A 23744-nucleotide genomic window follows, 5' to 3' on the forward strand; every position below is an offset into this window, starting at 1 on the left:
AAGGTGTAATTCAAGTTTTAGGGAGCCTAAAACTGAACTCTGTCATCTTTCAGGTTTGTTTCTGTAACACAGAAAGGAGAAAAAAAGAGAGAAATCAATGTTATATGTAGGACAGTGATGTGTTTTTGTGCACAATCAAAAGAATGTTTCACTGTCACCACAGACTCCTAGTTGCCATCTTAAAAGGAAAAGCTTCTTTTCACTGCAGCACCCGGAGGCATGCCGTTGTCTCTATTTCCCAACGTCCATTTGCGAACGAGAGGCATTCTGTAGGGATGTGGAGGACCTGCTGTTTTATCAAAACGCGGCAAGTGTCGGTGTCGCATCTCCGTCTGCACTGACGGCTACTCAGTGGCAGCCCGTGCAAACAGGTATTGTTTGTGTGGAGCTGTGCCATGGTAACCAGCTCAATGAGAGGAGGTGAGGACTGCGTCTAATGTGGAGCAACAGCTGGAACATCAGTCTGCCTCCTGCCTCTGTGAGCCACATCTGCTTTCCTGTGTGTCGGGCCTGCTGGGAGTGGAATCCTAATTACAGGCTGCTTCTGGCAGATAAAGGACAGAGATGTCTGAGGTGCGCCGTGAAGCACAGGAAGAGAAAGACGAAGCCTCGCTGGCCTCACCTTTCTTCTGAGTCATACGGACGGGTTGACAGTACCAAGCACAGAAATACAAAAATGCTTGATGCTCTTGACGGGCCGGAGAGGCAGTCAACCTGCAGCACCAAACGAGGATCCCCACTTTCTTTGGTCCTTTTGTTTTCTTTGCGATCTATCTGCACGAGGGGAAAAAAGCACAGTCTCTGCCAGAAGGAAATGATTAATTCACCAACAAGCACATTGCATTTGATAGAGGTAATTATTGGAGAAACACATGGAAGAGATAATCTCTGACTTCGTCAGCCCCGGCAAATAAATTCAGAGCCGGCTAATGAGATCTGTTAACATCTAAAACACAACATCTGTATGCATTTCCCGCAGCAATGAGATAATGAATTTGCTTCAGAGCTCCTTAACTGTAAACACGTGTTCTGAGAGGAAACAGACAGTAACGTCACCTTTGGTTGTGCTGCGTCTTCTCCTGCTTTTTGGGGGATCGAGAAGGAAGGGTGCTGCGGTTGATTTTTCAAGTGGTGTTTGTATATGTGACACCTCTGTAAATCGAGGGAGTGTGGCTCTCTGCTGCGCTGTTAGTCTGTTAGGGAATCTGTTGTGGGGATTTTTGGGGGGGTTACAAAGCTTTTTAAAATTCTCCACCTTGTCCATGATCCAGTTTTCTTCTATCGGGCATTTCTAGCTCTATTTCCACCCAATAATCCACCAAACACATGTGTTTTTAAGGCTCCTGAGGAAACACGCCAGTGTCTTTGAACCACTTGTTCAACCACTATCTTCCTTACTGCTCTTACTCTCTCTACTCACTCTCATCCCAGTGTTTAGCAATAAATCTTTATGTCTGCATTTTAAATATTACATCCTCCGTCACTCCTCTATGCAGTGTTTTACTTTTTTTATGTGACTTTGACCTTGAAATCTTAAGCCTGCAGGCGACAAGGACTCTAACCATTTTGGCATCCACTCCCTGCTGTCCTGCTGTCCAACAGATAAATGTAGAGAGCTGGCTTTTTTGTAGTCTGGGCTGCTTGCCCGTTAAGTTATCCTGCACAGAAGAAGAGAGATGGAAGTAACTCTTCTTTCTGTCCGATATGATCAATAAAGCTCATTTTATCCTCACTCGCTTTTCTTGTCGCTGCACCTGCAGGTTCGCCTAATCCCAAAGTACGCTGGTTCAAGAATGGCCTGGAGATACACCCCGAACAGCCCGACTTTTCCGTGGCGAGGGATGGAGCTCTTGTAATTAGCGCAGCGTCTGCCAGCCACAGTGGGGACTTCAAGTGTGTGGCAGTTAATGAGGCAGGCTCTGTGGAGAGAAAGACCAGGCTAAAAGTGAATGGTGAGAACTTATCTTATGGCTATTTTCCTGCTGTTGAAAGTATATTTTACACATAACGATGGTCCATAAACCTTTCTTTCTGTGCTGTCTTAGTTCCCCCTGAAATTCAAGATAATGGCCAACCGCTGAACCTCACTGTCACCTTGAAGCAGCCTCTCACGCTGGGATGTGACGCCTTTGGGATCCCCTCTCCAACAATCACCTGGACTAAAGATGGCAAAGCTGTGAGTGTGTCATCCTGGATTCCCATTTACAGAAAAATCTAAAAGCCAGGTTACATGTTTTTACTGTAAATGCTATCTTGTCGATCTCTAGCGGTACAATGCCACCAAGTGGCAATTATTTCAATAACATTTAAACAGTGTGGATGCACTCAAGCTGATTTCTGTATGTCCAGGTGGACAGCCCTGGGGTGTATCTTCAGAACGGAAATAGGCTGCTCAGAATCTACAGAGTTCAGCCTGAACATGCAGGACAGTTTGCCTGCACAGCTCAAAACTCAGCTGGAGAGACCCAAAGACAATATAACATAGTGGTGCAAGGTGAGCTCATTATAAACCTGCTTTCACATGGATATTTAAGAGGAAGGTATAGGGCGGCAAGAAAGACCAGTTTGGGGATCTGTGATAAGATACACAGTCAGCATTCATTCTTAATGCAAACTAGTCATTGAGTATGTGGTGTTTTTCGCCAGCTCCACCCGTGATCTCAGGAACGTCTCGAATGCAGGAGTTAACTGTGGTACTGGGCCAGGAGGTGGAGTTTCAGTGTCGGGTTAGTGGAAAACCAGCACCAAGAGTGGAATGGAGCCGCGACGGAGAGTAAGAATCTCTTTTATCGACGTGACATTCAGCAGCGTACACAGGATGCAGGATTCACTGAATTGATTCGATCATCCTTTCCGTTCTTTCTCCAGGGTTCTGTCCCGCGACGGAGACCCTCATGTGGAGTTTCTGGAAGATGGCCAGGTGCTGAAGGTGAAGTCAGTAAGACCGAGAGACCAGGGTCTTTACCAGTGTCTGGCCAGTAACGACGCAGGAACTCAGATGCGCCAATTTAGACTCAACGTCCAAGGTTGTTTTGAACATTTTTTTTTTAACAAAATGTAAACCTCCAACTACACTCACCTGAATTCAACAGCAGTTATTGATTTAACACCTATGAAAAAACAAAACAAAAAACAAAACAGTTGTATAGATTCAGGATATTAGTCTGACATTTTTCCCTAAATTGCTGCTGTTATGGCAACACTCTGAGAAAGAGAATTGCGAGGCATCATATATAATTCATGTGAATGCACAGCCTCTATAGTAACATAAGTTAACATTGTATTTAGCCGTGTGGTCGATGTGCACATATTGAATTCTCTTTAAGTGGACATTTCTCTGTCAGGTGCTGTAATAGCCCAGAGTACCACACGCTGCATTTCTCTTTTAGAAGGTTTCCTACACAAAAGCACAGCATTCGCCTGTTGCTCTGTTTATTCTGTACTGTGTACCAGTAAAAATGATTTGGCTGTTAAACATGAATGTGTTCTCTGTCTTTTACTCCAGCCCCTCCCACTATTAAGGGGACTACTGAGACATCAGAGGTGTCAGTGGTGCTGGGTTTCCCTGCAATCCTCCCCTGCGACGTCGAGGGCTTCCCCACACCCAGCATCACCTGGCTCAAGGACAATCACCCCATCGTATCCACTCCCCAGCTGACATACACCCGCGGTGGGCAGGCCCTGCGGCTGGGTTCGGCACAGGGAGACAGCAGCGGCCTCTACACCTGCAGGGCTACAAATCCAGCTGGCACTGCCATCAAGCACTATTCACTCAGTGTTCTGGGTAAGAGACATGTGCATCTCTAACAAGGTGAAAACTCAAAGAGGGATTTGATTTTTAACATTTTGATCTCTTCAGTCCCACCGCAGATAGAAGGAGACTCTACCTCCCTAACGTTTGGTGGTCAGGAACAGAAAGTGCGGATCAACGGGAGCTTAACTCTGTCCTGCCTCGCCAAAGGTTTCCCCGAGCCCAAAGTGCAGTGGTTCAAAGACGGACAGGTCTGTGTGTGTCACCGTTAAAAGCTGTGCTTCCTAAAATCAAAATGTGTTTTCAATGGAACAAGTTCTAACCTCTGCCAGCCTCTATTGGCAACTGGTATGAATTACAGCAACCCTCTTGCACAACCCACCTCCACTCGCCTTATTTAGTGTGATGAGTAAGCCAGTTAATTATAGACATAGAGGAAGAATCCAGTGATTAAACCTCAAGACATAAAACACTGTGCGATTTCTTTTTTTGTTTTTTTCTTGACCTACTGTGTTTTGATGTGCTGTGTCCTTTATTCTGTTCAGTATGCGAGTGTGCGTGTGTGAATATTCTGCAGGGCCTACAATATGAGAAGCAGGAATTGGATTAAAGATGATGTAAAATATGATTTTCTTTCTGAGTGTGGGTGGAAGCTCTGTATGTCTTGGGTGTTTTTAAGCCACACTTAAAGATCTGCTAAATATTTTCTTGACACAGTAGTTCAAAGAGGCAACAAATCGTAAGGAGGCTCCATCGAGCTTAAAGAGCACTTTTGAACAGTGTAAAGTATCAGAGACAGTTTGTTTTATTTATTCATCAACCCACAGATTCCTGCGAGCAGTACTTCACATTAACTGTGTATTTTCTTTGTGTTTTAGCTGCTGACTGGAAACATCCACGCTGGCATTAAAGAGAGCGGCCACTTCCTGCACATAGAGAATGCCATGCTGTCCCACGAGGGTCAGTACACCTGTGTGGTCACCAACTCTGCAGGAGAGGACAAGAGACACTTTCGTGTAACTATTCAAGGTGTGTTCGGTTAATTCGGTGTATAGCAGCTAGAAAAACACTTCATTTTAAACCTTTGTATAGAAAGCAATCCGGCTCTAATGTGCCGCTGTCTCTCTAGTCCCTCCGATTTTCCACCGGGTGAATAACAGGGAAGCATCCTGGGGTTTGGGACACGAAGACGACGTTAATGATGAGAACGTGGTGGAGAAGCGGGAAGTTGTGCTAGGCCATCAAATCAGCCTGTCCTGTGAGAGCAATGCCATTCCCCCTCCCAAGCTCAGCTGGTATAAAGACGGCAAAAAGTTAACTTCTGCAGATGGAGTGGTGCTTCTTCCAGGTCAGGGAAACTCTGTAAAACCTCATGTAAAACCACTAGTGCAGTTGTTATATGTAACTGAGGAGTCATTTTTAATGTATGACAGGGGGACAAGTGCTACAAATTGCCCGAGTGCAGAAGGAGGATGCTGGAAGGTATACGTGTCAGGCTGTTAATGAGGCAGGGGAGGACCGCATGCACTTTGATCTGGAGATTCTAGGTAAGTGAGTACATATACCTAAGTTAGTTGTAATTAAAATGTTTGCATAATAAAATCTGTGATTATAGAGATGTAACTTAATAATTTCAGTTGTGTTTAACTTCCATAGTCCCTCCTGTTATTACTGGAGCATCAAAGGAGTTTATGGAGGAGATGGGAGCAGTGGTTAACAGCACCGTGGTTCTACACTGCGACGTGATTGGACACCCAGCTCCAGTCGTCTCCTGGCTGAGAGAAGGGCAGCCGGTGCACACGGACTCACAGCACCATATCAGCGAGGATGGGACTCAGCTTCAAGTTAGTTATCGCTGATCTTTGTGCACTGTTGCCAGCAAATAGACAGATCCGACCGTAACGTTCTGTAGTGAAGAATAACGCTTGTGTCCTAACTTACAGCTTCTCAGTGTCCAGGTTTCAGACATGGCTGGGTATTCGTGTGTAGCGGAGAACAAGGTCGGAACAGTTGAGAAGCTCTTCAGTCTGACAGTGCAAGGTAAAAAAAGCAAAAAAACAAACCCCAAAAAAGTCTTTACTGTGATATTGTGATATGCAACTCTCTTCTCTTCTTGCAGTCCCTCCTAGAATAACTGGCCCTAAAGAGGAGGAGGTTAGTGTGACTGAGGGCCACATGGCGTCTTTGCTGTGTGACGTCCAAGCATACCCTCCTCCAGAGATCACCTGGACCAAAGATGGGCAAGTCCTCCATTTCAGCACCAGCATTCACATTCTGCCAGGTTAGCCTCTGGGCCATCTTCAATACCCAAATCCTTCAATCAGAAGCATTATATTAGGTAGAATCTAATTCTTGCACTGATATTTCATATCATTATTTGATATATTGCCTATATATATGTAATAGGTGGCCAGATGCTACAGTTGCCCCGGGCCAGACAAGAAGATGCAGGGCAATATGTTTGCACAGCCACCAACTCAGCAGGGCAGGACCAGAAGAGTATTCTCCTCAGTGTTTATGGTGAGCAAACACACTGTGACCCATCTGCACAATTCAGCCACATATACAGATGATCAAATCCCAAAACACTGCCTGGCAAAAAAAATCTGTTTATCTCAAGCCAGCTGTGACTGAGAAGAGTTCAGGAGTGACTCATTCGAATTCTGAATGAATCAAACTGAGATCATGTCCTCTCTGAATGTGCAAACCAACAGTTGTGCCCACCCTGAAGCCCCGGCACGATGCTGAGTCGGACTCGGTGACCCCTCAGGTTGGCTCCTCAGTCACCTTGCGATGCGAAGCCCACGGCTTCCCCGAGCCTGAAGTCACGTGGTACAAGAACGGGCTCCAGTTGGCTGCAGGGAACGGACTAAAGATGGATCGGTACCAGCTGGAGATAATAGGAGTCCAGGTCAGACTCATCACACAATTTTTATGACTGCAAACAAAACATAAAAAAGGATTTTAAGGGTTTTTCAACAGCGTGCTGATGTGTAATGTATACATATTTTCACTGCACTCACTGTTCCTTTATCTGGTGCATTTAAAACCCCTGAGATAATTCTGACTAATTCTAACAGGCTGGAGCTGAGATCACCCATCTGAATGCATTTGAAGCCGGTGTTCCAAAAAAAAAAAAAAAATAAATCATGAATCCCTTTGGATTATAACTTGTAAAGAAAACACAACTCACAATTTTTTCCTTTGTGGTTACTAGATGGGAGATAGTGGCACGTACACTTGCAAAGTGTCCAATGTGGCTGGACATGCAGACAGGACCTTTAGGCTGACGGTTCATGGTAAAAATCACTCTGTAGTATTTTGGAACAAAATCGCTGAAGACAAATGTCTTTAATGGACTAAATTGTCATAAATATATATTGACAGTTCCACCTGTCCTGGATGGACCTCTTCGAGAGTCTCTAAATTATAGCCTGGGCTCCCACGTGGCTCTGCTATGTGAGGCCACAGGAGTACCCGTTCCCAGCATCTCTTGGCTTAAAGATGGAACCCCTATTGGTAAGTGGGAGGGAGTGACATGGAAATGTGGAGAAATGCAGACATGCCAAAGGGTGTAATCCACAGCTAGATTAAGTGGATCTGTGTGGTTTCCAGAAAGCAGCCTGCAGTGGCAGTGGTCTGTTCGAGGCACCAGGCTAGAGCTGGGGCCTCTCAGCCTGTCTCACGCCGGAACATACACGTGTGTGGCCAAGAACAGCGAGGGAGAAACACGAAAAGAGTACACAGTCACCGTGCAGGGTAACGAGGTTTCTTAAAGCGTGTGTTATGAGAGAAATGATTTCAAGAGGTGTTTAACATTAATCTCTGCTCCACTCAGTCTCCCCAACCATCCTGGACTCTGACCTCCCATCTGAAGTGAGTGCACCCAGAGGAGAGGAGCTGACCCTGGAGTGCAGAGCAAATGGAATCCCCACACCTCGCCTCAGCTGGTTGAAAGATGGAGTGACTCTGGAGGGATCGGATGCCCGTCACATTGCGTAAGTCATTCTCAGGCCCCGCTCTGTGAAGTGTGAAGTAATCATAACAATGGTAAATATTTGAATTGATGAGCAGCCTTCATTAAGGGTTTGGGAAAGTGTCACCGTTAATCAGAAACACAGAGAATGATGTGCACGATGAACAAATGGTTTATAGTGTCTTGCCCAGTTAGATCATGAAAAACTGTAAAAGCAGCTGCTTCACAGCTGTTCGCCAGCTTATGTGGTCATCAGACAGCAAGCGACTGTGTTTATGTATCTGCATGCGACTGTGAGAAAACTGTGGGATGTGGGTGATAATGAAAGAATTACACCGAGGTTCAGATGTGGACAAATAATAGAGAAAAATGGATGTAAAAACAAAGCGTGCTTGTTTTCTGGCAGCATGACCTCCGATGGCAGCACACTGACTTTGCTGCGCCTGAGTCCTGAGGATTCTGGGACGTACACCTGCCTGGCTGTGAATTCGGCCGGCCAGGAGAGCAAAATCTACACCGTCTTTGCGCTAGGTTGGTTTTTCACCCCTTCGCTTTGTTTATCTGCGTTAAGTTTCTGAGCGATTTCTTCACAGTCTGTTTCATCTGTGGCAGTACCGCCATCTATTTCTGGTGAGACCACCATCCCCAGAGAGGTGCAGGTCACGCAGGACAGCGCCGTGACGCTGGAGTGTCAGGCAGCAGGAAACCCCCTGCCTCAGATCAGCTGGCTGAAGAATGGGCATCCGCTGCTCCTCTCTCCCCGCGCTCGCCTCCTCTCCGGTGACTCTTTGCTGAGGTCAGTTAAGATGATTACAGACTGTGTTGTAAAAAGATTACAGGTTGGTGGATGAAGTCATTCTAAATGTTCTCTTTCTTCATAAAAAAAAGGATTTCTCCTGTGCAGCTGTCTGATTCTGGAGTTTACACGTGTGTGGCACGCAGTCAAGCTGGTCTTGCAGAGCTCAGCTATGATGTCCAAGTCCAAGGTACAATCCCAACAGCAGATAACATGAAAACAGAACATGCTGGGTCGGAGGGGTTTCACACTCTGTGTTTATGGTCTGCAGTGCCCCCTGGTGTGAATCACGTTGAACCGGTGGAGCCAGTTTCAGTAATCCAGGGATCCTTGGTGACTTTATCCTGTGAAGCACGTGGCGTCCCCCCTCCGACGCTAACGTGGATGAAAGACGGACAGCCGCTGTCCCTTCACCGCAACCTGCTGCTGGATGGACAGGAGACAAGACTGCAGCTTCCTGACGTGGCCCCCTCAGATGCGGGCTTTTACAGCTGCGTGGCTAGTAACCAGGCTGGAAGCAGTACCAAGAGCTTCAACCTCACCGTGCTTGGTACGATCACCCTCTTTTTATTTATTTATATCTGTAATAAAAGAAAAAGAAAATAAGCTAACACATTTTGCTTTCTAATGCAGAGCCTCCAAAGATAGCCAGCTCCAACTCACCAGAAGAGCTGACCATAGCAGTTAACAGTCCACTTGAGCTGGAGTGCTCTGCCGTGGGAGTCCCACCTCCTACCCTCAGCTGGCTCAAGGATGGTCGGCCCATGGAGAGATCTGATATCGTTCAGCAGGACGGAAACTTTATCAGGATTAGCAAAGTTCAGGTATAAATTACTGACTGTGCGAGCACATGTTCTCCTGAGATTGGCAATTTAAGGGGTAAAACTTTATTTAAGACAATGTATGTCGCTAAGACTTTTTCTAAGCAATCACTCCTGTTAAAAAACAAACAGAAAAACATACCCACTCTTTTTAAACCTTAGTCGTCACTTTAGTTGAGTGTGAATTTTTAAATAAAGCATCGTCATGCAAGAACCACTCAAGCTGATTGATATTGTCTCTTTAAAGGTCGAGGATGCAGGTCTGTACACCTGCTTGGCCAGCAGCCTAGCCGGAGAGGATGGAAAAAACCACTGGGTCCGGGTCCAAGGTGACACAAGCTGTTCTTGGATATTATTCAGCATGGAAGAAATATGTCATGCCCCCCTTTTCCCTTAACCTCCTCCTCTCTTTGCACCTGGTACTGCATGAATAAAGCTCTGTGTGCAATCAGGAATAAAAGTCTGGATTTTTACACAAGTGAAAAACAGACTTGCACTACTTGTATATCGTCCTCGCTGTTTTGCACGCAATATGACATGCATGCAGCGCAGGGTGCATTTTCTTGGGTTTTTATTGATGGCCTGACTTTAATTTATGAGTGTGCACTACTCACCATTTATTCCACTTGTTAATATTCGAGTAAAATGATGCTTCTAATAATATAATCATACACAATGCAGTTAAGACCTGCCAGACTGCTTAGATCAGTGTTTTCCCAAATTCATGGTGTTTCTTTTCCCCATTCCTATAATTAAGACATAATCTTCTAGATGATTCAAAACTGTGTGGCACACATTTTTATAGCACTTTTTTTAGTAATGTCTTTTTTTAAGTGAAAACACATGCTTTTTATATCTGTCCCCGATCTACATTCTGACTTCATCTGTTCCACACGGCCTCATAACTTTACCAAGCTCTTCCTGAAGGAGCACTTCAGGCTCACAGCGCTTTTTTTTCTTTTACTTTCCTTTTTTTGCTGTTATTGTGGATCACATAAATCTTAATGGTCAGTGGTTGTGTTCCAGTACCACCGACGCTCCTTGGCTCCGGTGATGTGAGGACATTGACAGTGCCGGTTAACGGTCACCTCACTCTGGAGTGCCTGGCTGACAGCGACCCTCCTCCACACATAGAGTGGTACAAGGATGAAACCAAACTGCAGGTACAGAATGTGAACTCAAAAAATTCATCAGCTATTAAAAGTATTGATCTGCTCTTTGACTTGCGTATTCTATCTTTCCTTTCCTTCTGTTATATCAGCCGGGTGGTCGTATCCAGCAGCTGGCAGGGGGTCAGTACCTGGAGATACAGGAAGTCAGGTCTGAGGATAGCGGCCAGTATAGCTGTGTGGTTACCAACATAGCTGGAAGCAGCAGTCTCTTCTTCACTGTGGAAATTCTCTGTAAGTCTACTTGTCAGATCTTGTTTTTAAACTGTTGAACTTTTGAACCGTAGACATAAACACATGACAACCAAATATTTAACTCAGCAAGTTGCCAGTTACTGCAGTTAGTAACCAGTCCAAGTTATCAAGGAGAGAGTGAAAGACCAAAGTACCAGCATGTGGGCCATTCTTTGGGGCCATGCCAAATACTGCAGACAATGGAGCTGCTTCTAAAAAAGTTTTGCAGTAAAAGTGTTAGTGAGCTATGAATGACTGGCACGATGAGCTGCTCCCATATTTATCAGGGGTTGCCACAGTGAATAAATCTGGATGCTTTGATTTGTCACAGATTAAAAAAACCCAAACATAACCAAACAGTGGATGACCTTTGTGGTGTAACCCTCTTATTGAGCCAGTCTTGGAATAAGACAAATGCAAGTACGATACCTCGTGAGCCCCTGAGGCTTGGTTTCTATCGCCTCCTGGTCTCAAACCGGGGACCTACTTGTAAGGCAAATGTGTTAACCACTACACCACGGAGCCACTAGTTTCTGAAATGCCTGTTAGAAAAAACAAAAAAATGTTTAAAAGAGCTAAAAGAGCTGTCACTTTAATACATTATCACGACTCATGAACTTACATAAGAAGGTCATAGGTACATGCAAAGAGTAGCTAGTTGTAGCTGAGGCTCTGCAGTACAATAGAACAGAAGCCTAATTAATTGTTCGAGGTGGAAATCCCCAGACACCCCACGGTATGATATTATCACAGTTCTTCACGATGCAATACTATTGTGATGTGCTGAGTGTTGAATATTGCACATATATTGTGATTTATCCCCTTTTTCATCTGCTAATCATGTTATCAAAGTTACACTTTTTATCCAATAAGATAAAGTTATCTCAAGTCACTTGGATAATGAGGTTGTCAAATATACCAACACTGCTACTGAAACCTGCCATGAATGTTTCTATAAGATGGAGTTAGTCTACTATTATTCTACTATTTTATTATACTATAATGTTATATTTACTATTATAGCTGATAATACAGCAACTGGGATAACTCTGGGATAAAGATGATATCTTTGACCTCAGCAGCATTCCTGCTCTACAGGAATAAAACTAAAATACAACCAACTGGCAGTCCATTGAGTTGAGTCCCCTTGAGGTTTGCTCATTAACAAAGACTCAGTCAGACTGTTGGCAACCTGTCTGCAACAGACTGCAACTGTTTGCACAAAGTTTTGGCGACATGTGCAATCACTTTGTGAGAAAGCAATCAAATCTCTGTGTTGTATTAATTTAGAAAGGTGGGAAGTAACTTTGTACTTGCATATGATCCAGATTCCTAAAAATATTTATATGTGTGAGAACTAATAGAGATGAAAGAGAAATTCCACCGTCGTATTTCAACTTTTAATGCTGCCACTTTTTTAAGGTTGACTGTAGGTGGGTAGCTGGAGCAAAGTTCAAGAAGTTTATTTAGGAGGCTGAGTAAAGAATTAGAAGTAACATGTAGTAACAATTAACATGTCATCATTTGAAGAGAGGCTTAAAAAGAGCCACCTACTCAAGCAAGTTTCAGGGGAAACCACTGTTTGTGCGTTCAGGGTGGTTTTAAGGGAAATAAGTGTTTGGTGTGTCGTTCAACATTCATGTCTGGGGAGAAAAAAAAAGAGTTTTATATGCTAAAAACAACAAGATTCTGTCTCTTTGCTTCCAGTACCACCTGTAATAAAGGAGAGCAGCTCAGTGGTGACTGTACATATTGGCCAGGATGCAGTTTTACCCTGTGAAGTCGAAGGCGACTCCTCACCTGTGGTCATGTGGAGGAAAGACGGCTTCCCCGTGCGTCAAGATAACAATAAGTACGTCCTGAGATTTCTCGCAGGTGTCTGTAATTGTATATGTCACACTCGACTGTATCTGTCGAACACAGACACGGTGTATCCCCAATTCATTCATTTTTCGTGCATTTAAGGTACACCATATTATCTGAGGGCTCGTTGCGCGTACATGCAGCTCAGCTGAATAACGCAGGTCGCTACTACTGCACTGTGTCCAACCAGGCTGGCTCAGATCACCGAGGAGTGGATCTTCGTGTGTTTGGTAAAGACAGTATAAGCAGTACTTAGCTTATGAAGATTTTGGGGATGCCGGCAGATTCAGTTTTTAGCACAATTTTTTATTGTTGAAATAGCTTAGCTGAAGGTCTTCCTTGTCTTATTAGTGGGTCCCTCAATCAGTCCGGGTCCATTCAACGTGACAGTAACCACTGGTATCAGAGCCCTGCTTAGCTGTGAGGCTGCAGGTATACCTTCTCCTAAAGTATCCTGGAAGAGGAATGGCACTCCCCTGGATATCAGCCAGCAGCCTGGTGCATACAGGTATAGACAAAGCTATGCCTGTACGCTTCAAATACACAATTGGTATGCAGTACAACTCGTACAGCTATAAAAACTTCAAAGCTGATGCAGTTCTGCTTATCTGTTCAGGTTACTGTCCTCAGGGTCTCTGGTTCTTTTGTCCCCAGCCAATGAGGATGAAGGTTATTTTGAGTGCACTGCAGTCAATGATGTTGGAGAGGAGCGCAGAGTCATCGAGGTCATCCTGCAAGGTATTGATTTAAAGTTTTGTGAAAATCAGCCGGCTGTAGAATGCCGTTTCAGATAATTCAGCCCACAAATTTGCTGTTCTCTCCCGTAGTCCCTCCATCTATTGAAGATGATGTCACGGCAGTTAAAGCTGTGAAAATGTCTCCCCTCGTGTTGCCTTGTCACATACAAGGACGCCCAGTGCCCACTGTCACCTGGACAAAGGGTGGAGCCAAACTGAGCTCCAGAGGAGGAAGCTACCGTGTCCTTCCCACTGGTAAAGCAGCACACCAGTTGCTGTTTCCTTACATTTTCATACATCACGGTCCTCTGTAAACACATCTTCTTTTTGCACTCACTTTAATGCAGGAGAGTTGGAGATAACTGCTGCTTTGCCCAGTCATGCTGGCAAATATACATGCTCAGCCAGAAACCCAGCTGGAGTGGCTCACAAACACATCTCTCTCTCGGTGCATGGTAGGCCTCCAAGGACATATGTTATCTTATTATGTTTATGTTAAAATGTATGAAACCATATGACACTGTGTTCTGTCTTCCACACACAGAGCTGCCAGAGATCAGGCCAATGGCAGAAGAGGTACAAGTAGTGCTGAATCACGGGACTGTTCTCCCCTGTGAAGTTCAGGGCTTCCCCAGACCATCAATCACCTGGCAAAGAGAGGGAGTTCCCATAGCAACAGGTAACGGTACAAAAAATATGAACAAAATCCTTATTTATAAAGAGACAGACAGATAAACATTGCTATAATTGTGCACAGTTTTCATATATTAGAATCCAACACATTTAACAGCAACAAAGTCATACTCCAACAAGAATCTTTTTTTTTGCTTTAACTTTTTACAGATAGGACAGCAATGTCATCATGCAGTGGGCTTTAATTTGACCTGTCTCATGTGGGCCATTAAATTTCATGTGACTGTGTGTCTAGGTCACAGGCTGGCTGTACTCCCGAACGGAGCTCTGAAGTTTTCCCGTGTGACGCTTGGTGATGCGGGGACCTATCAGTGCCTGGCAAAGAATGAAGCTGGTGTAGCTGTGGGCCGGACAAAATTAGTCCTTCAAGGTAATGCAGATTTTTTATCTCACCATGGGAATAACATTATGTAATGTTTCATAATCTTATGAAACATTACATTTTAGGAAATTTGCAAATAAATATCTGCTCATCTTATGTTTCTGCAGTTCCACCAGTGTTGAGCGTGCCTCATGTCGAGTACATGGCTGTGCTAGGCCAGCCAGTCAGCCTGGAGTGCATAGCTGATGGGCAGCCTCTGCCTGAAGTCACCTGGCACAAAGAGAGGAGGCCTGTGCTTGATGGCGCTCATGTGCGCGTCTTTTCCAATGGAACTCTGGCAATTATTTCTACCCAGCGCAGTGATGCGGGTCTTTACACGTGTACTGCTAAAAACCCCGCCGGCAGAGCCAGCCATGATATGAGGCTGCTCATTCAAGGTGAGTGAAGCACTTTACAAGCTGCTCTGTGTCGTAACATGTTTGTGTTAATAGTGGTGTCTCTTTTCAGTCCCACCCGTGATTGCTCCTACACAGACGCAACTGTCAGTTATCCAAGGATTTCAGGCTCTGCTGCCCTGTGCTGCTCAGGGTTCACCAGAGCCTAAAGTGTCATGGGAGAAGGACGGCAGCGTGGTGCCCAACCTCCCTGGCAAATTCACCGTCCTACGATCAGGAGAGCTGATCATTGAGAGGGCTGAGGTTAGCCTCTATGTCATGCTTTCTCTGCACTTTATTATGAACTGCATGTCTCTGTAGTTCCATGTGCAACACTCAGCTGCTGCTTCTTTCCTTCAACAGTCAGGAGACACTGGTGTGTTTACATGCGTAGCCACCAATGCAGCAGGCTCTGCAAGGCAAGACATCCGGCTGACCATCAATATGAGGCCTGCATTCAAGGAGCTGCCAGGCGATGCAACGCTAAACAAAGGGCAGACTCTTGCCTTATCGTGCCATGCTCAGGGAACGCCTTCTCCTACTATCTCCTGGACTGTCAACAACAGTCCCTATGCAGGTAGTGTTTTCCTTTTTTTTCTTCAGTTAAACAGCTCATAATTGCTACACAGATTACTGTATTTGTAATTATGTGTAATGCATTCAGATAAAAAAAAAAAAGCCTAATTTAAAATAAAACTGCAAAACTGTTGCAGGTGCCACTGTAGATGAGGCAGGCAGAAGCTCCATCAGCATTGAGAATGTGACTCGGAGTAATGCTGGGACCTACGTGTGCATAGCAGCAAACAGCGTGGGTTCCATTAGAGCGCTCTCGTTCGTCCGTATCAGAGGTGAGATTTATCCTCGAGGATTCCCACTCACTGAACTTTATATAGATATTTACATTATGACACATTTTATCTGAAAATACACATGCTATGTGTTTCCAGAGCCTCCGGTGTTGAAGGGTGAAGCCCACATGTCTCAGACAGTCATTCAGGGTGGCTCTGCTGTGCTTGACTGTCCCGTCCACGGAGACCCCAGCCCTGTCCTCCGCTGGCTCAGAAATGGAAAACCGCTACCTCGCTTCCTCCGAATGCAAACCCTCCACAACGGATCTCTGGTCATTTACAGCACCACTGTAAATATAACATTTTCTTTTCTCCTCCTATTTCTGTTCTTTTAAGCAGTAATCCTGCTTCTAAACAAGTTCAGTCAAGCCTAGCTCAATCTGGCATAAAACATTTTCCGATGTAGTCTGCGCAAGAAGGCTCCATCACGCAATCTGAGTAGAACAGCAGCGCTTTATTCATCCCATCTGAGCTTCATCTACAATCCCCTTGGGTAGAGGAACAGCGTGTGACTGTCCTGTAGTGTCCTGCTCCCATCTAAATCAGATTCAGTTCAGCCGGAGAGGCTAACAGCATTAGGCACAGAGGGAAGAAACAAACAGAATGCTGTATGTTCCCAGACTCTGCCCCTCTTTCCGTAGCCTCTAACCTTATTATGGTCTCTAACTGCTGCTGTAATTGCACAGCCTGCAGCTGAGACTTTCTCACAGACAGATGACTGTCCTTCCAGCAGAGTGCTCTTATTATGAAATTTCCTCTCTCTGTCCCTGTAATATTAATTATGACAAACAATTCAATGGAATAAAGTCAACTGCCCCATTGAAAATGTCAGATTTTGTTTGCTTGTATGGTAATTTCCCTAAACTGTAAAACTGTACCCAATTTAGAGATATGTTTGTCTTGAAGGTTTGTAGTCCTATTAAAGGATAACTGTTCCTTAGATAATTCAATAATCAGCTAAACCTCTACCTGGTTGATCTACAGGCTGCAGATGAAGGGGAGTATCAGTGTGTGGCTGAAAGTGAGGCTGGAACAGCTGAGAGGACCATTACACTCAAGGTCCAGAGTGAGTTCTGTCTATATGATTTATTTAACGGGTTATGAAATAAAAAATTCAAACAAGTTTGTACCATAATGTACTTCCCAAACTGCCTCCAATCCACTTTTAAGAACAACTTTAAAATGTTAGTTTCCCCCCGTGTTCACTTATTCATGTCTGTTGCTTTCATGTGTTGCAAGTGCTCCTTTCCTTTGGACAACAGCAAGTTTGCACAACATAACTTGTGCAAATGAACTTCCTGAGGACCCACTGTTGAAAATTATTTTCTTCTCTTCCTCTCTTAGTCAATGGAGGCTACTCTAGCTGGCAGGAGTGGGGACCATGCAGTAGCACCTGTGGCCAAGGCTTCCAAGAGCGAATCAGACTATGCAACAACCCAGAACCAGCTAATGGTGGCCGATCATGCAGCGGCCCCAGTATCGACTCTAGAAAATGTCAGGTCGGCTTGTGTCCAGGTACCAGTGGCTTTGTTATTCATTTCGATTCATTTTGATGCCTCCCAAAAAATATGTCTGTGTAATGCATGAGGAAATTTGAAAATTAAAATATATTATCTCAGTATTCGCAGTCTTGGCTGTTGCCAATAACTACAAAATATTTCATTATTCAACCCTTCAAAGCAATTTTATATATATAACGCCAAATCACAACAACAGTCATCTCAAGTTAGCTCAGTACCATAAGAACTAAAAATAATACAGAGAAAACCAAGCACTTGGTGACAGTGGGAAGGAAAAACTCCCTTTTAACAGGAAGAAACCTCCAGCACAACCAGGCTCAAGGAGGGGCAGTCATCTCTTGTGACCAGTTGGGGGTGGAGGGAGGAAGACAGGACAAGAGACGCAATATGGAAGAAAGCCAGAGATTAATAATAAGTAATAATTAAATGAGGAGTGGTGTCTAACACAGAAGTATGCTCTTTCTTTCCAGTCCATGTCAGTAACTTTAAACACTTTCAGGCAGCGTTTAGGACAACCTGATATTAATGAATTTCAGTTAATGTAGCTTATTTAAACATATTTTGGTGCTGACAGGTGAGGTTCCACGCAGGACTAGAGGCAGCCTGATAGGAATGGTCAATGACAGAGAGTTTGGTGTGTCCTACCTGGAGGCCAACATTACAGACAACGATGACGAGGGGAGCAGCACTGTGCAGGCACGCCTTGACAATATTCCTCCCACTGTGGGTGAGTGATGGCATGTACCATTGTTTGCTGTTGACCTCAGCCTCATACCTAACAGTTACCACTTCATTAAACAGGGGTCACGCTGAATTTTACTAGAAAGAGTTGAATTCTTGGGGATGCATTCCCAATCTTGTTCAAATCACATGTTGATGTGTAGCAGAGCAGCAGAGGCACAGAGCTAATGCTGTCTTGTTGCAGGTCCCTTGCTGCGGGTGCTGGTGTCTGTGTTTGCACCCATCTACTGGACCACCGTGCTGCAGAATGGAGCAGCCAAAAATGGCTACGCTTTCACTCAGGGCCAGTTCAGACAGGAGTCTCAGCTGGAGTTCGAGACTGGTGAGCTTTGCCTACTACACATTTTTGCTTTGTTTACTGTGCATATGCCAGTTAATATTTAAAGCTTTTGATTCATTCATTTAAGATAATGCACTGCATATTTAATAGATGAAAATACTAGGCTTAAGTTTTGTTCAACTCTTGTTATTTTTGTGTATTTTCCTGTAAACTGTGGTGTGATTTTACAGAAACAACAGCAAATGTTGAGTTTTTCATGTCCATTATGCGCTCTTTTGCAAAACAGCCAGTAGATGGCAGCACTTACTAGCAGTCACATACATTGAACGTGAAGGCTTGTGCTTCTAAGCAGTTACAGCACGCTCCCTTGTGGTTTTAAGTGGATTTACAGTGTTTTGGTTTTTGTTTTTTTAATCTCTTCTAACAGGGGAAATCCTACGTTTGACTCATGTTGCCAGAGGTCTGGATTCGGAGGGTGTTTTGCTAATTGACATAGTAATTAACGGATTTGTTCCTCCTTCATTATCATCATCTCACATGAGCCTTCAGGTGTGTTCACAGCTTTCATCGCAATGTGTATTTAAAGATCTTTCAGATCAAATCCTGACTTAAAGACATGACGCTTTAGTTTCACACCTCCGATCCTCTTCGGTTTGTGTGACCCGATTTCACTCCTGCCCCGTAGGAGTTCGATGAGTCATATGTGCAGACGGGCCAAGGGCAGCTGTACTCGTGGTCATCGCAAACCCACCAGAGAGGAGGAAGCCCCATGGTGCTGCGTTGTAATCACACAATTATTTACGAGGGCCAGGAAGAGCGCCAGGGGCCTGTGCTCCAACTGCTCAAGGTTTCTGGGATGAATAGTGCCTACAACATGTTTACGCTCACTTTGGACTTCCATGTTACTGCCAGCCTACACGTACCAGGTCTGCAAAAATATTTAAAAATCCCAGCAATTTAAACTCGATTTTACATGAAATCCAGGATCTGTTGGAAAGCCTAACATTGCATGTACTCTGTGTTTACAGATGGTTATGAAGACGCATGCCCTAAAGGTTTCACTCTGGACACCACCTCCTACTGTGCTGGTATGCTGTGCTTATTTTTTAATACCTCAATCATTTTTTAACACCATTTATTTGAACATTTGTGACTGTTCTATTTTATTATTATCATCAAATGCATTCTTATTAGATGAAGATGAGTGTGCGCTCCAGTCTCCCTGCTCTCATTCGTGTAACAACATTATGGGAGGCTTTTCCTGTACCTGTCCGTCTGGCTTCACCATTTCTGCAGACACCAATGTATGCCAAGGTAAGACAAAGAAAACCTGCTGGGTGATTTAGCATTGCAATATCCAATATTACAAAACACAGTGCACAGAGATAATGTCCTACTTAAGTAAATCTAAAATGATCTCACTAACTGTTTCCCTCATGCAGATATCGATGAGTGTTCCCAAGGCTCACACATGTGCCACTACAACCAGCAGTGTGTCAACACAGTGGGAACGTATCGCTGCCAGGCCAAGTGTGGACCAGGATTTAAGGCCAGCATCACAGGAACCAGCTGTGAAGGCAAGCAGCTGTTAATCACTGTTAAAATGTCCAGCATTTCATATGGAGGCATAAACGTCTCATTATTTTCCTGTTCATGTAATATTTTATTATATTTGCACCTGCAACAATAATAAAAATCTCATTTCTTGCCAAGCACTTAAGTGTTAAGCAGCGATAAAGCCCTGCTGTATGTGTCAAATTGGTCTTTTAGATGTAGATGAGTGCCAAGAGTCCGCTGTCTCCCCGTGCCAGCACCAGTGCCTCAATACTCTGGGTTCCTACCGCTGTGTTTGCCACCCTGGATACCAGCTGTCAGGACGTCACTGCATTGGTCAGTTGAGATATAAAGAACGAAAACTACCTGCCTACCTTAACTTGTTTGAATTCTTATTAAGTTATGCTACAGAAGATTTCAAAAGATAAGACTACACCCAACTGCATTTTTTTATATACAAACTTGGCACAAAAAGTAAGGAAGTTTGTGTTTAGTTATTTCTTTGTTGTAACGCTGCTTCTTATACTTATAATGTTGGAAAGCCTGTTTATTCCCCTTGGATGTATTTTCCATTGGTACAGCATCCACAGTAATGCGGGCCCTGCAGAATATTTACTAACAGCTATGATATGACCGTTTAACTTTTGCAGACATCAATGAATGCACGAGGAACGTATGCCCGGCTCACCAGCAGTGCCGTAACACAGAAGGAGGATACCAGTGTTTTGACAGCTGCCCAGCTGGAATGACCAAAGCAGAGAATGGGGCCTGCGTGGGTAAGCTGCTTTTATCCACTTTATTTATTTAGACACTGCTGCATTTAACAGTTCCTGTTCATTAATCACTGCTTAATTTATTTACTGACAGCATGAACTCATTCATGCCTTGAAAGACTCAGATTTGGCTTCTACCTCCAACCCTTCAACACTGTATCGTGAATTTGCTAAAATGGTTTTCCTAATAAGTGGAAATGAAACCCCTTGTAATCCTTTTGAAAGCCAAAAGAACCACTGATCACTGGTCAAAAGAGGCCAAATAGAGAGCAAAAGATTTTATGAACTGTAAATCCACTGCTGCGAAAAGAAAACTTCTGTAACAAGATGCAGCAGAGTTTATGGTAGACACTGCTACACGGCAGCTTTAACGTACTCAGGATGTCTTCTCTTTAACTGGCTTCATGTCAGCAATCGCAGTCAGCATTAACACACATATTAGCTCAGGTCGTCCCAATCTAGCCGAGTGCACTCACGTAAAAGAGGCAGTGTTTGCAGCGTAGGAGCAATCACTAAACACAGACGTGTGTAAAGGGGTCTTTTGTTTTCTTAATAAAGAGAAAAAGATAATTTCAGGAAAAATACAACAAGAACAAGACACATAATCCAGGCTTAAATCAACATTTATTTAGCCAAGGTGAGGAAAAGCAAACTAAAGTTATCGGTTTTGTCAATATAACCATTAACCTTAATCTATCGTTAAGGTATAGCTGGATATGACTGTGTGAAAATCATCCTTTTTTGATCTGGACATTTTTCAGATATTGATGAATGCCAGGATGGAAGTCACATGTGTCGCTACACTCAGATCTGTCGAAACACAGTCGGAGGTTATGGATGCGTGTGTCCCAGAGGCTATCGATCCCAGGGAGTTGGGCTTCCATGTTTGGGTGATTATTACGTTTGTTTAACAAAAAAAACCCCTAAACATCACACCAAACGGAAGCACATAACATAAATACTTAACTTTTGTTTTTCATTTCCAGACATCGATGAGTGTCTGCAAACGCCGAATCCCTGCGCCTATCAGTGCCGCAATGTGCCAGGCAGCTTCAGGTGTCTGTGCCCCCCTGGGACCGTGCTACTCGGCGATGGGCGCTCCTGCGCAGGGCTTGAGAGAGGGCACACCTTCACAAACGGAACCAGAGTCAGGGCGAGACTCGTCCCACAGCTGGTGTCATCCCTCGGCAGGCCAATCCTCTCCCGTTCCCATGGAGTATCTCGCATCACCAGGCAGAGCTGTCCTGTCGGGCACACCAACAGAGACGGCAAGTGTGTTGGTAAGTTGAGATCAAAAAGACTCTAAAAGATGTAAAATAACAAAGGAATCTTACAATATAAGCCCAGACGATGTTCTGTTGTTTTCCACTTACAGATGTGGACGAGTGCCTGCTCAGGAAACCGTGCCAACATGAATGCCGAAATACGATTGGTAGTTTCCAGTGCCTGTGTCCCCCTGGATACCAGTTGCTACCCAATGGCCGAAGCTGTAAAGGTAAATGTCTCCTTAAACTGTTTTAAAACTTCCACCTTCCCCTCAAATTATTACAGCTATATTCTTATCCCCTCTCTTTCTCTTAGACATCGATGAGTGTGTAGAACAAGGCATCCAGTGTGGACGCAACCAGATGTGTTTTAACACCCGAGGAGGATACCAGTGTCTGGATACACCCTGCCCTGCATCCTACCAGAGTGGAAGAAGACCCGGGTAATTTGCAACATTAATAAATGTTATACAGGGTTATTAATTAAGTTGTAGATACCACACAAATGCAAAATTATGTTCATTATATGAATTAATAATTTTTTTTTTTTTTCCGGACGACTTTTAAAGGACCTGTTACAGGCCTTGCTCGCTGGATTGCGCCACAGGAGGCTCTCCTCTGCTCCTGCAGTACAAGCTGCTCACTCTTCCCTCCGGCATTCCAGCCAATCACAACGTGGTACGACTGTCAGCTTTCTCAGAGTCGGGCATCCTGCAGGAGCGCACATCCTTTACGATACTTGAGCAAGAACCGGAGGCAGGCGGGCTGGGCCAGGTGTTCGGTATCAGAGACGAGGCCGGCAGAGGGATCATCTACACCCTGCAGGTTCTGGACAGACCCGGACTAGTGAGGCTCAAAGTGCAGGCCACCACTATATCGCTGCAAGGCCGCATTACCTACCAGAGCATCTTTATCATCTACATTTCCATTTCACCCTACCCCTACTGATCGTCCATGCTGCTTTCCACATGACTCTGCCCCCCCAGGATGTTAGCAAGTGGATAATTATTGTGTATCTTGACTTGCGACTGAATCATAGCAGGAAAAGTCCTGTTCCAAATCTTGGCTTCTGTGGGATCTTTTGATCACAGAGCAGAACATCCTGTTCGGAAGACATCTGAAGTTCATTTCATTACCCTGCACCCTCTTTGGGGTTAAAAAATGCAGAGAGCGCATCTATCTAATTCACATCTGAAAATTCAGAATGTATCAGGAACTATCAGGAACTTTTTTTTATGTTCTTCTATCAAACATTTTGTATGTTAGTTTAAAGTGTTGCATTTCTATTACTGGGAGAAATTCCTTTTCATATAAAAACATGTTTGCAGCATGTACTTGGAAATACAAGCCTGCTGCTAAGCTACTATCACAGCTACGAAACTGTACAATGTTACCCCTATTATTTTAATTTATTTAAGGAATTTGAACACATCACTGGTTAATAAAACTTCCTGTCACAGAGAGTTTGACTTATTAAGGATCTACTGGCATTGTAATGGCACATTGTAACTAGCTAACAACAGTCTTTCATCTATCTTAATATTTTTGTACTCTTTTCTTACGTTTTGTTGTCACGTAAATTGTAAAGGTGCTATTCTGAATGTATTTTGGGGATACCATTACAAGCGATGTGATTGGTGCTGATTTTACAAAGGTAATATAGTTATTAACAAATAATGAAGCACAGTTGGACTGCACTTACATTTTCTCCAGCGTGGCGCTACAAACTAGCATGCCTCTCCTGCTTTCACGCCACTGTACAGAGCACTGTATTGAAAGTTATCGATGGTGTTCAGTAGTCAAATATGTGCGCTGTTGTACAAATCTGAAAAGGAACATAACCTGAAAACCATAAAGTGCAGTTTAAGTACAGTATGTCCCTGTTGCTGTAAATGAATGTCAGATATTCACAGAAATAAAATGGACCACAATTTTGTTTTTGTCTATCTTACTGCTGTACCACCGTA

At 44.1% G+C, this 23744-nt stretch overlaps 1 protein-coding gene across 1 annotated transcript in view; it reads left to right on the forward strand.

The window, feature by feature from the left end:
* The window catches only part of hmcn2 (hemicentin 2), a 44244-nt gene extending 21004 nt beyond the window's left edge, over positions 1–23240 (forward strand). Inside the window, exons 26-81 of the mRNA XM_063488695.1 lie at positions 1761–1952; positions 2046–2176; positions 2350–2494; positions 2647–2773; positions 2869–3026; positions 3506–3784; positions 3860–4002; positions 4630–4780; positions 4881–5099; positions 5185–5298; positions 5408–5595; positions 5695–5791; positions 5871–6032; positions 6158–6271; positions 6466–6662; positions 6969–7050; positions 7139–7270; positions 7367–7510; positions 7590–7749; positions 8134–8258; positions 8340–8523; positions 8616–8713; positions 8795–9073; positions 9157–9347; positions 9592–9673; positions 10371–10507; positions 10606–10747; positions 12455–12599; positions 12713–12840; positions 12962–13118; positions 13227–13348; positions 13438–13602; positions 13695–13802; positions 13892–14026; positions 14276–14410; positions 14530–14799; positions 14870–15060; positions 15160–15373; positions 15510–15644; positions 15744–15934; positions 16629–16710; positions 16989–17159; positions 17739–17891; positions 18090–18227; positions 18613–18734; positions 18871–19111; positions 19214–19273; positions 19380–19499; positions 19628–19762; positions 19956–20075; positions 20390–20515; positions 21274–21402; positions 21499–21792; positions 21888–22007; positions 22094–22220; positions 22347–23240. Of these exons, the coding sequence (XP_063344765.1) occupies positions 1761–1952; positions 2046–2176; positions 2350–2494; positions 2647–2773; positions 2869–3026; positions 3506–3784; positions 3860–4002; positions 4630–4780; positions 4881–5099; positions 5185–5298; positions 5408–5595; positions 5695–5791; positions 5871–6032; positions 6158–6271; positions 6466–6662; positions 6969–7050; positions 7139–7270; positions 7367–7510; positions 7590–7749; positions 8134–8258; positions 8340–8523; positions 8616–8713; positions 8795–9073; positions 9157–9347; positions 9592–9673; positions 10371–10507; positions 10606–10747; positions 12455–12599; positions 12713–12840; positions 12962–13118; positions 13227–13348; positions 13438–13602; positions 13695–13802; positions 13892–14026; positions 14276–14410; positions 14530–14799; positions 14870–15060; positions 15160–15373; positions 15510–15644; positions 15744–15934; positions 16629–16710; positions 16989–17159; positions 17739–17891; positions 18090–18227; positions 18613–18734; positions 18871–19111; positions 19214–19273; positions 19380–19499; positions 19628–19762; positions 19956–20075; positions 20390–20515; positions 21274–21402; positions 21499–21792; positions 21888–22007; positions 22094–22220; positions 22347–22725 (8786 nt within the window). The 3' untranslated portion in view covers positions 22726–23240. The remainder of the gene's footprint in view (positions 1–1760; positions 1953–2045; positions 2177–2349; positions 2495–2646; positions 2774–2868; positions 3027–3505; positions 3785–3859; positions 4003–4629; positions 4781–4880; positions 5100–5184; positions 5299–5407; positions 5596–5694; positions 5792–5870; positions 6033–6157; positions 6272–6465; positions 6663–6968; positions 7051–7138; positions 7271–7366; positions 7511–7589; positions 7750–8133; positions 8259–8339; positions 8524–8615; positions 8714–8794; positions 9074–9156; positions 9348–9591; positions 9674–10370; positions 10508–10605; positions 10748–12454; positions 12600–12712; positions 12841–12961; positions 13119–13226; positions 13349–13437; positions 13603–13694; positions 13803–13891; positions 14027–14275; positions 14411–14529; positions 14800–14869; positions 15061–15159; positions 15374–15509; positions 15645–15743; positions 15935–16628; positions 16711–16988; positions 17160–17738; positions 17892–18089; positions 18228–18612; positions 18735–18870; positions 19112–19213; positions 19274–19379; positions 19500–19627; positions 19763–19955; positions 20076–20389; positions 20516–21273; positions 21403–21498; positions 21793–21887; positions 22008–22093; positions 22221–22346) is intronic.
* The last annotated feature ends 504 nt before the right edge of the window (positions 23241–23744 follow it).

Source organism: Pelmatolapia mariae, linkage group LG12, assembly GCF_036321145.2.
Source record: "Pelmatolapia mariae isolate MD_Pm_ZW linkage group LG12, Pm_UMD_F_2, whole genome shotgun sequence".
In the NCBI taxonomy this organism is placed as follows: Eukaryota; Metazoa; Chordata; class Actinopteri; order Cichliformes; family Cichlidae; genus Pelmatolapia; species Pelmatolapia mariae.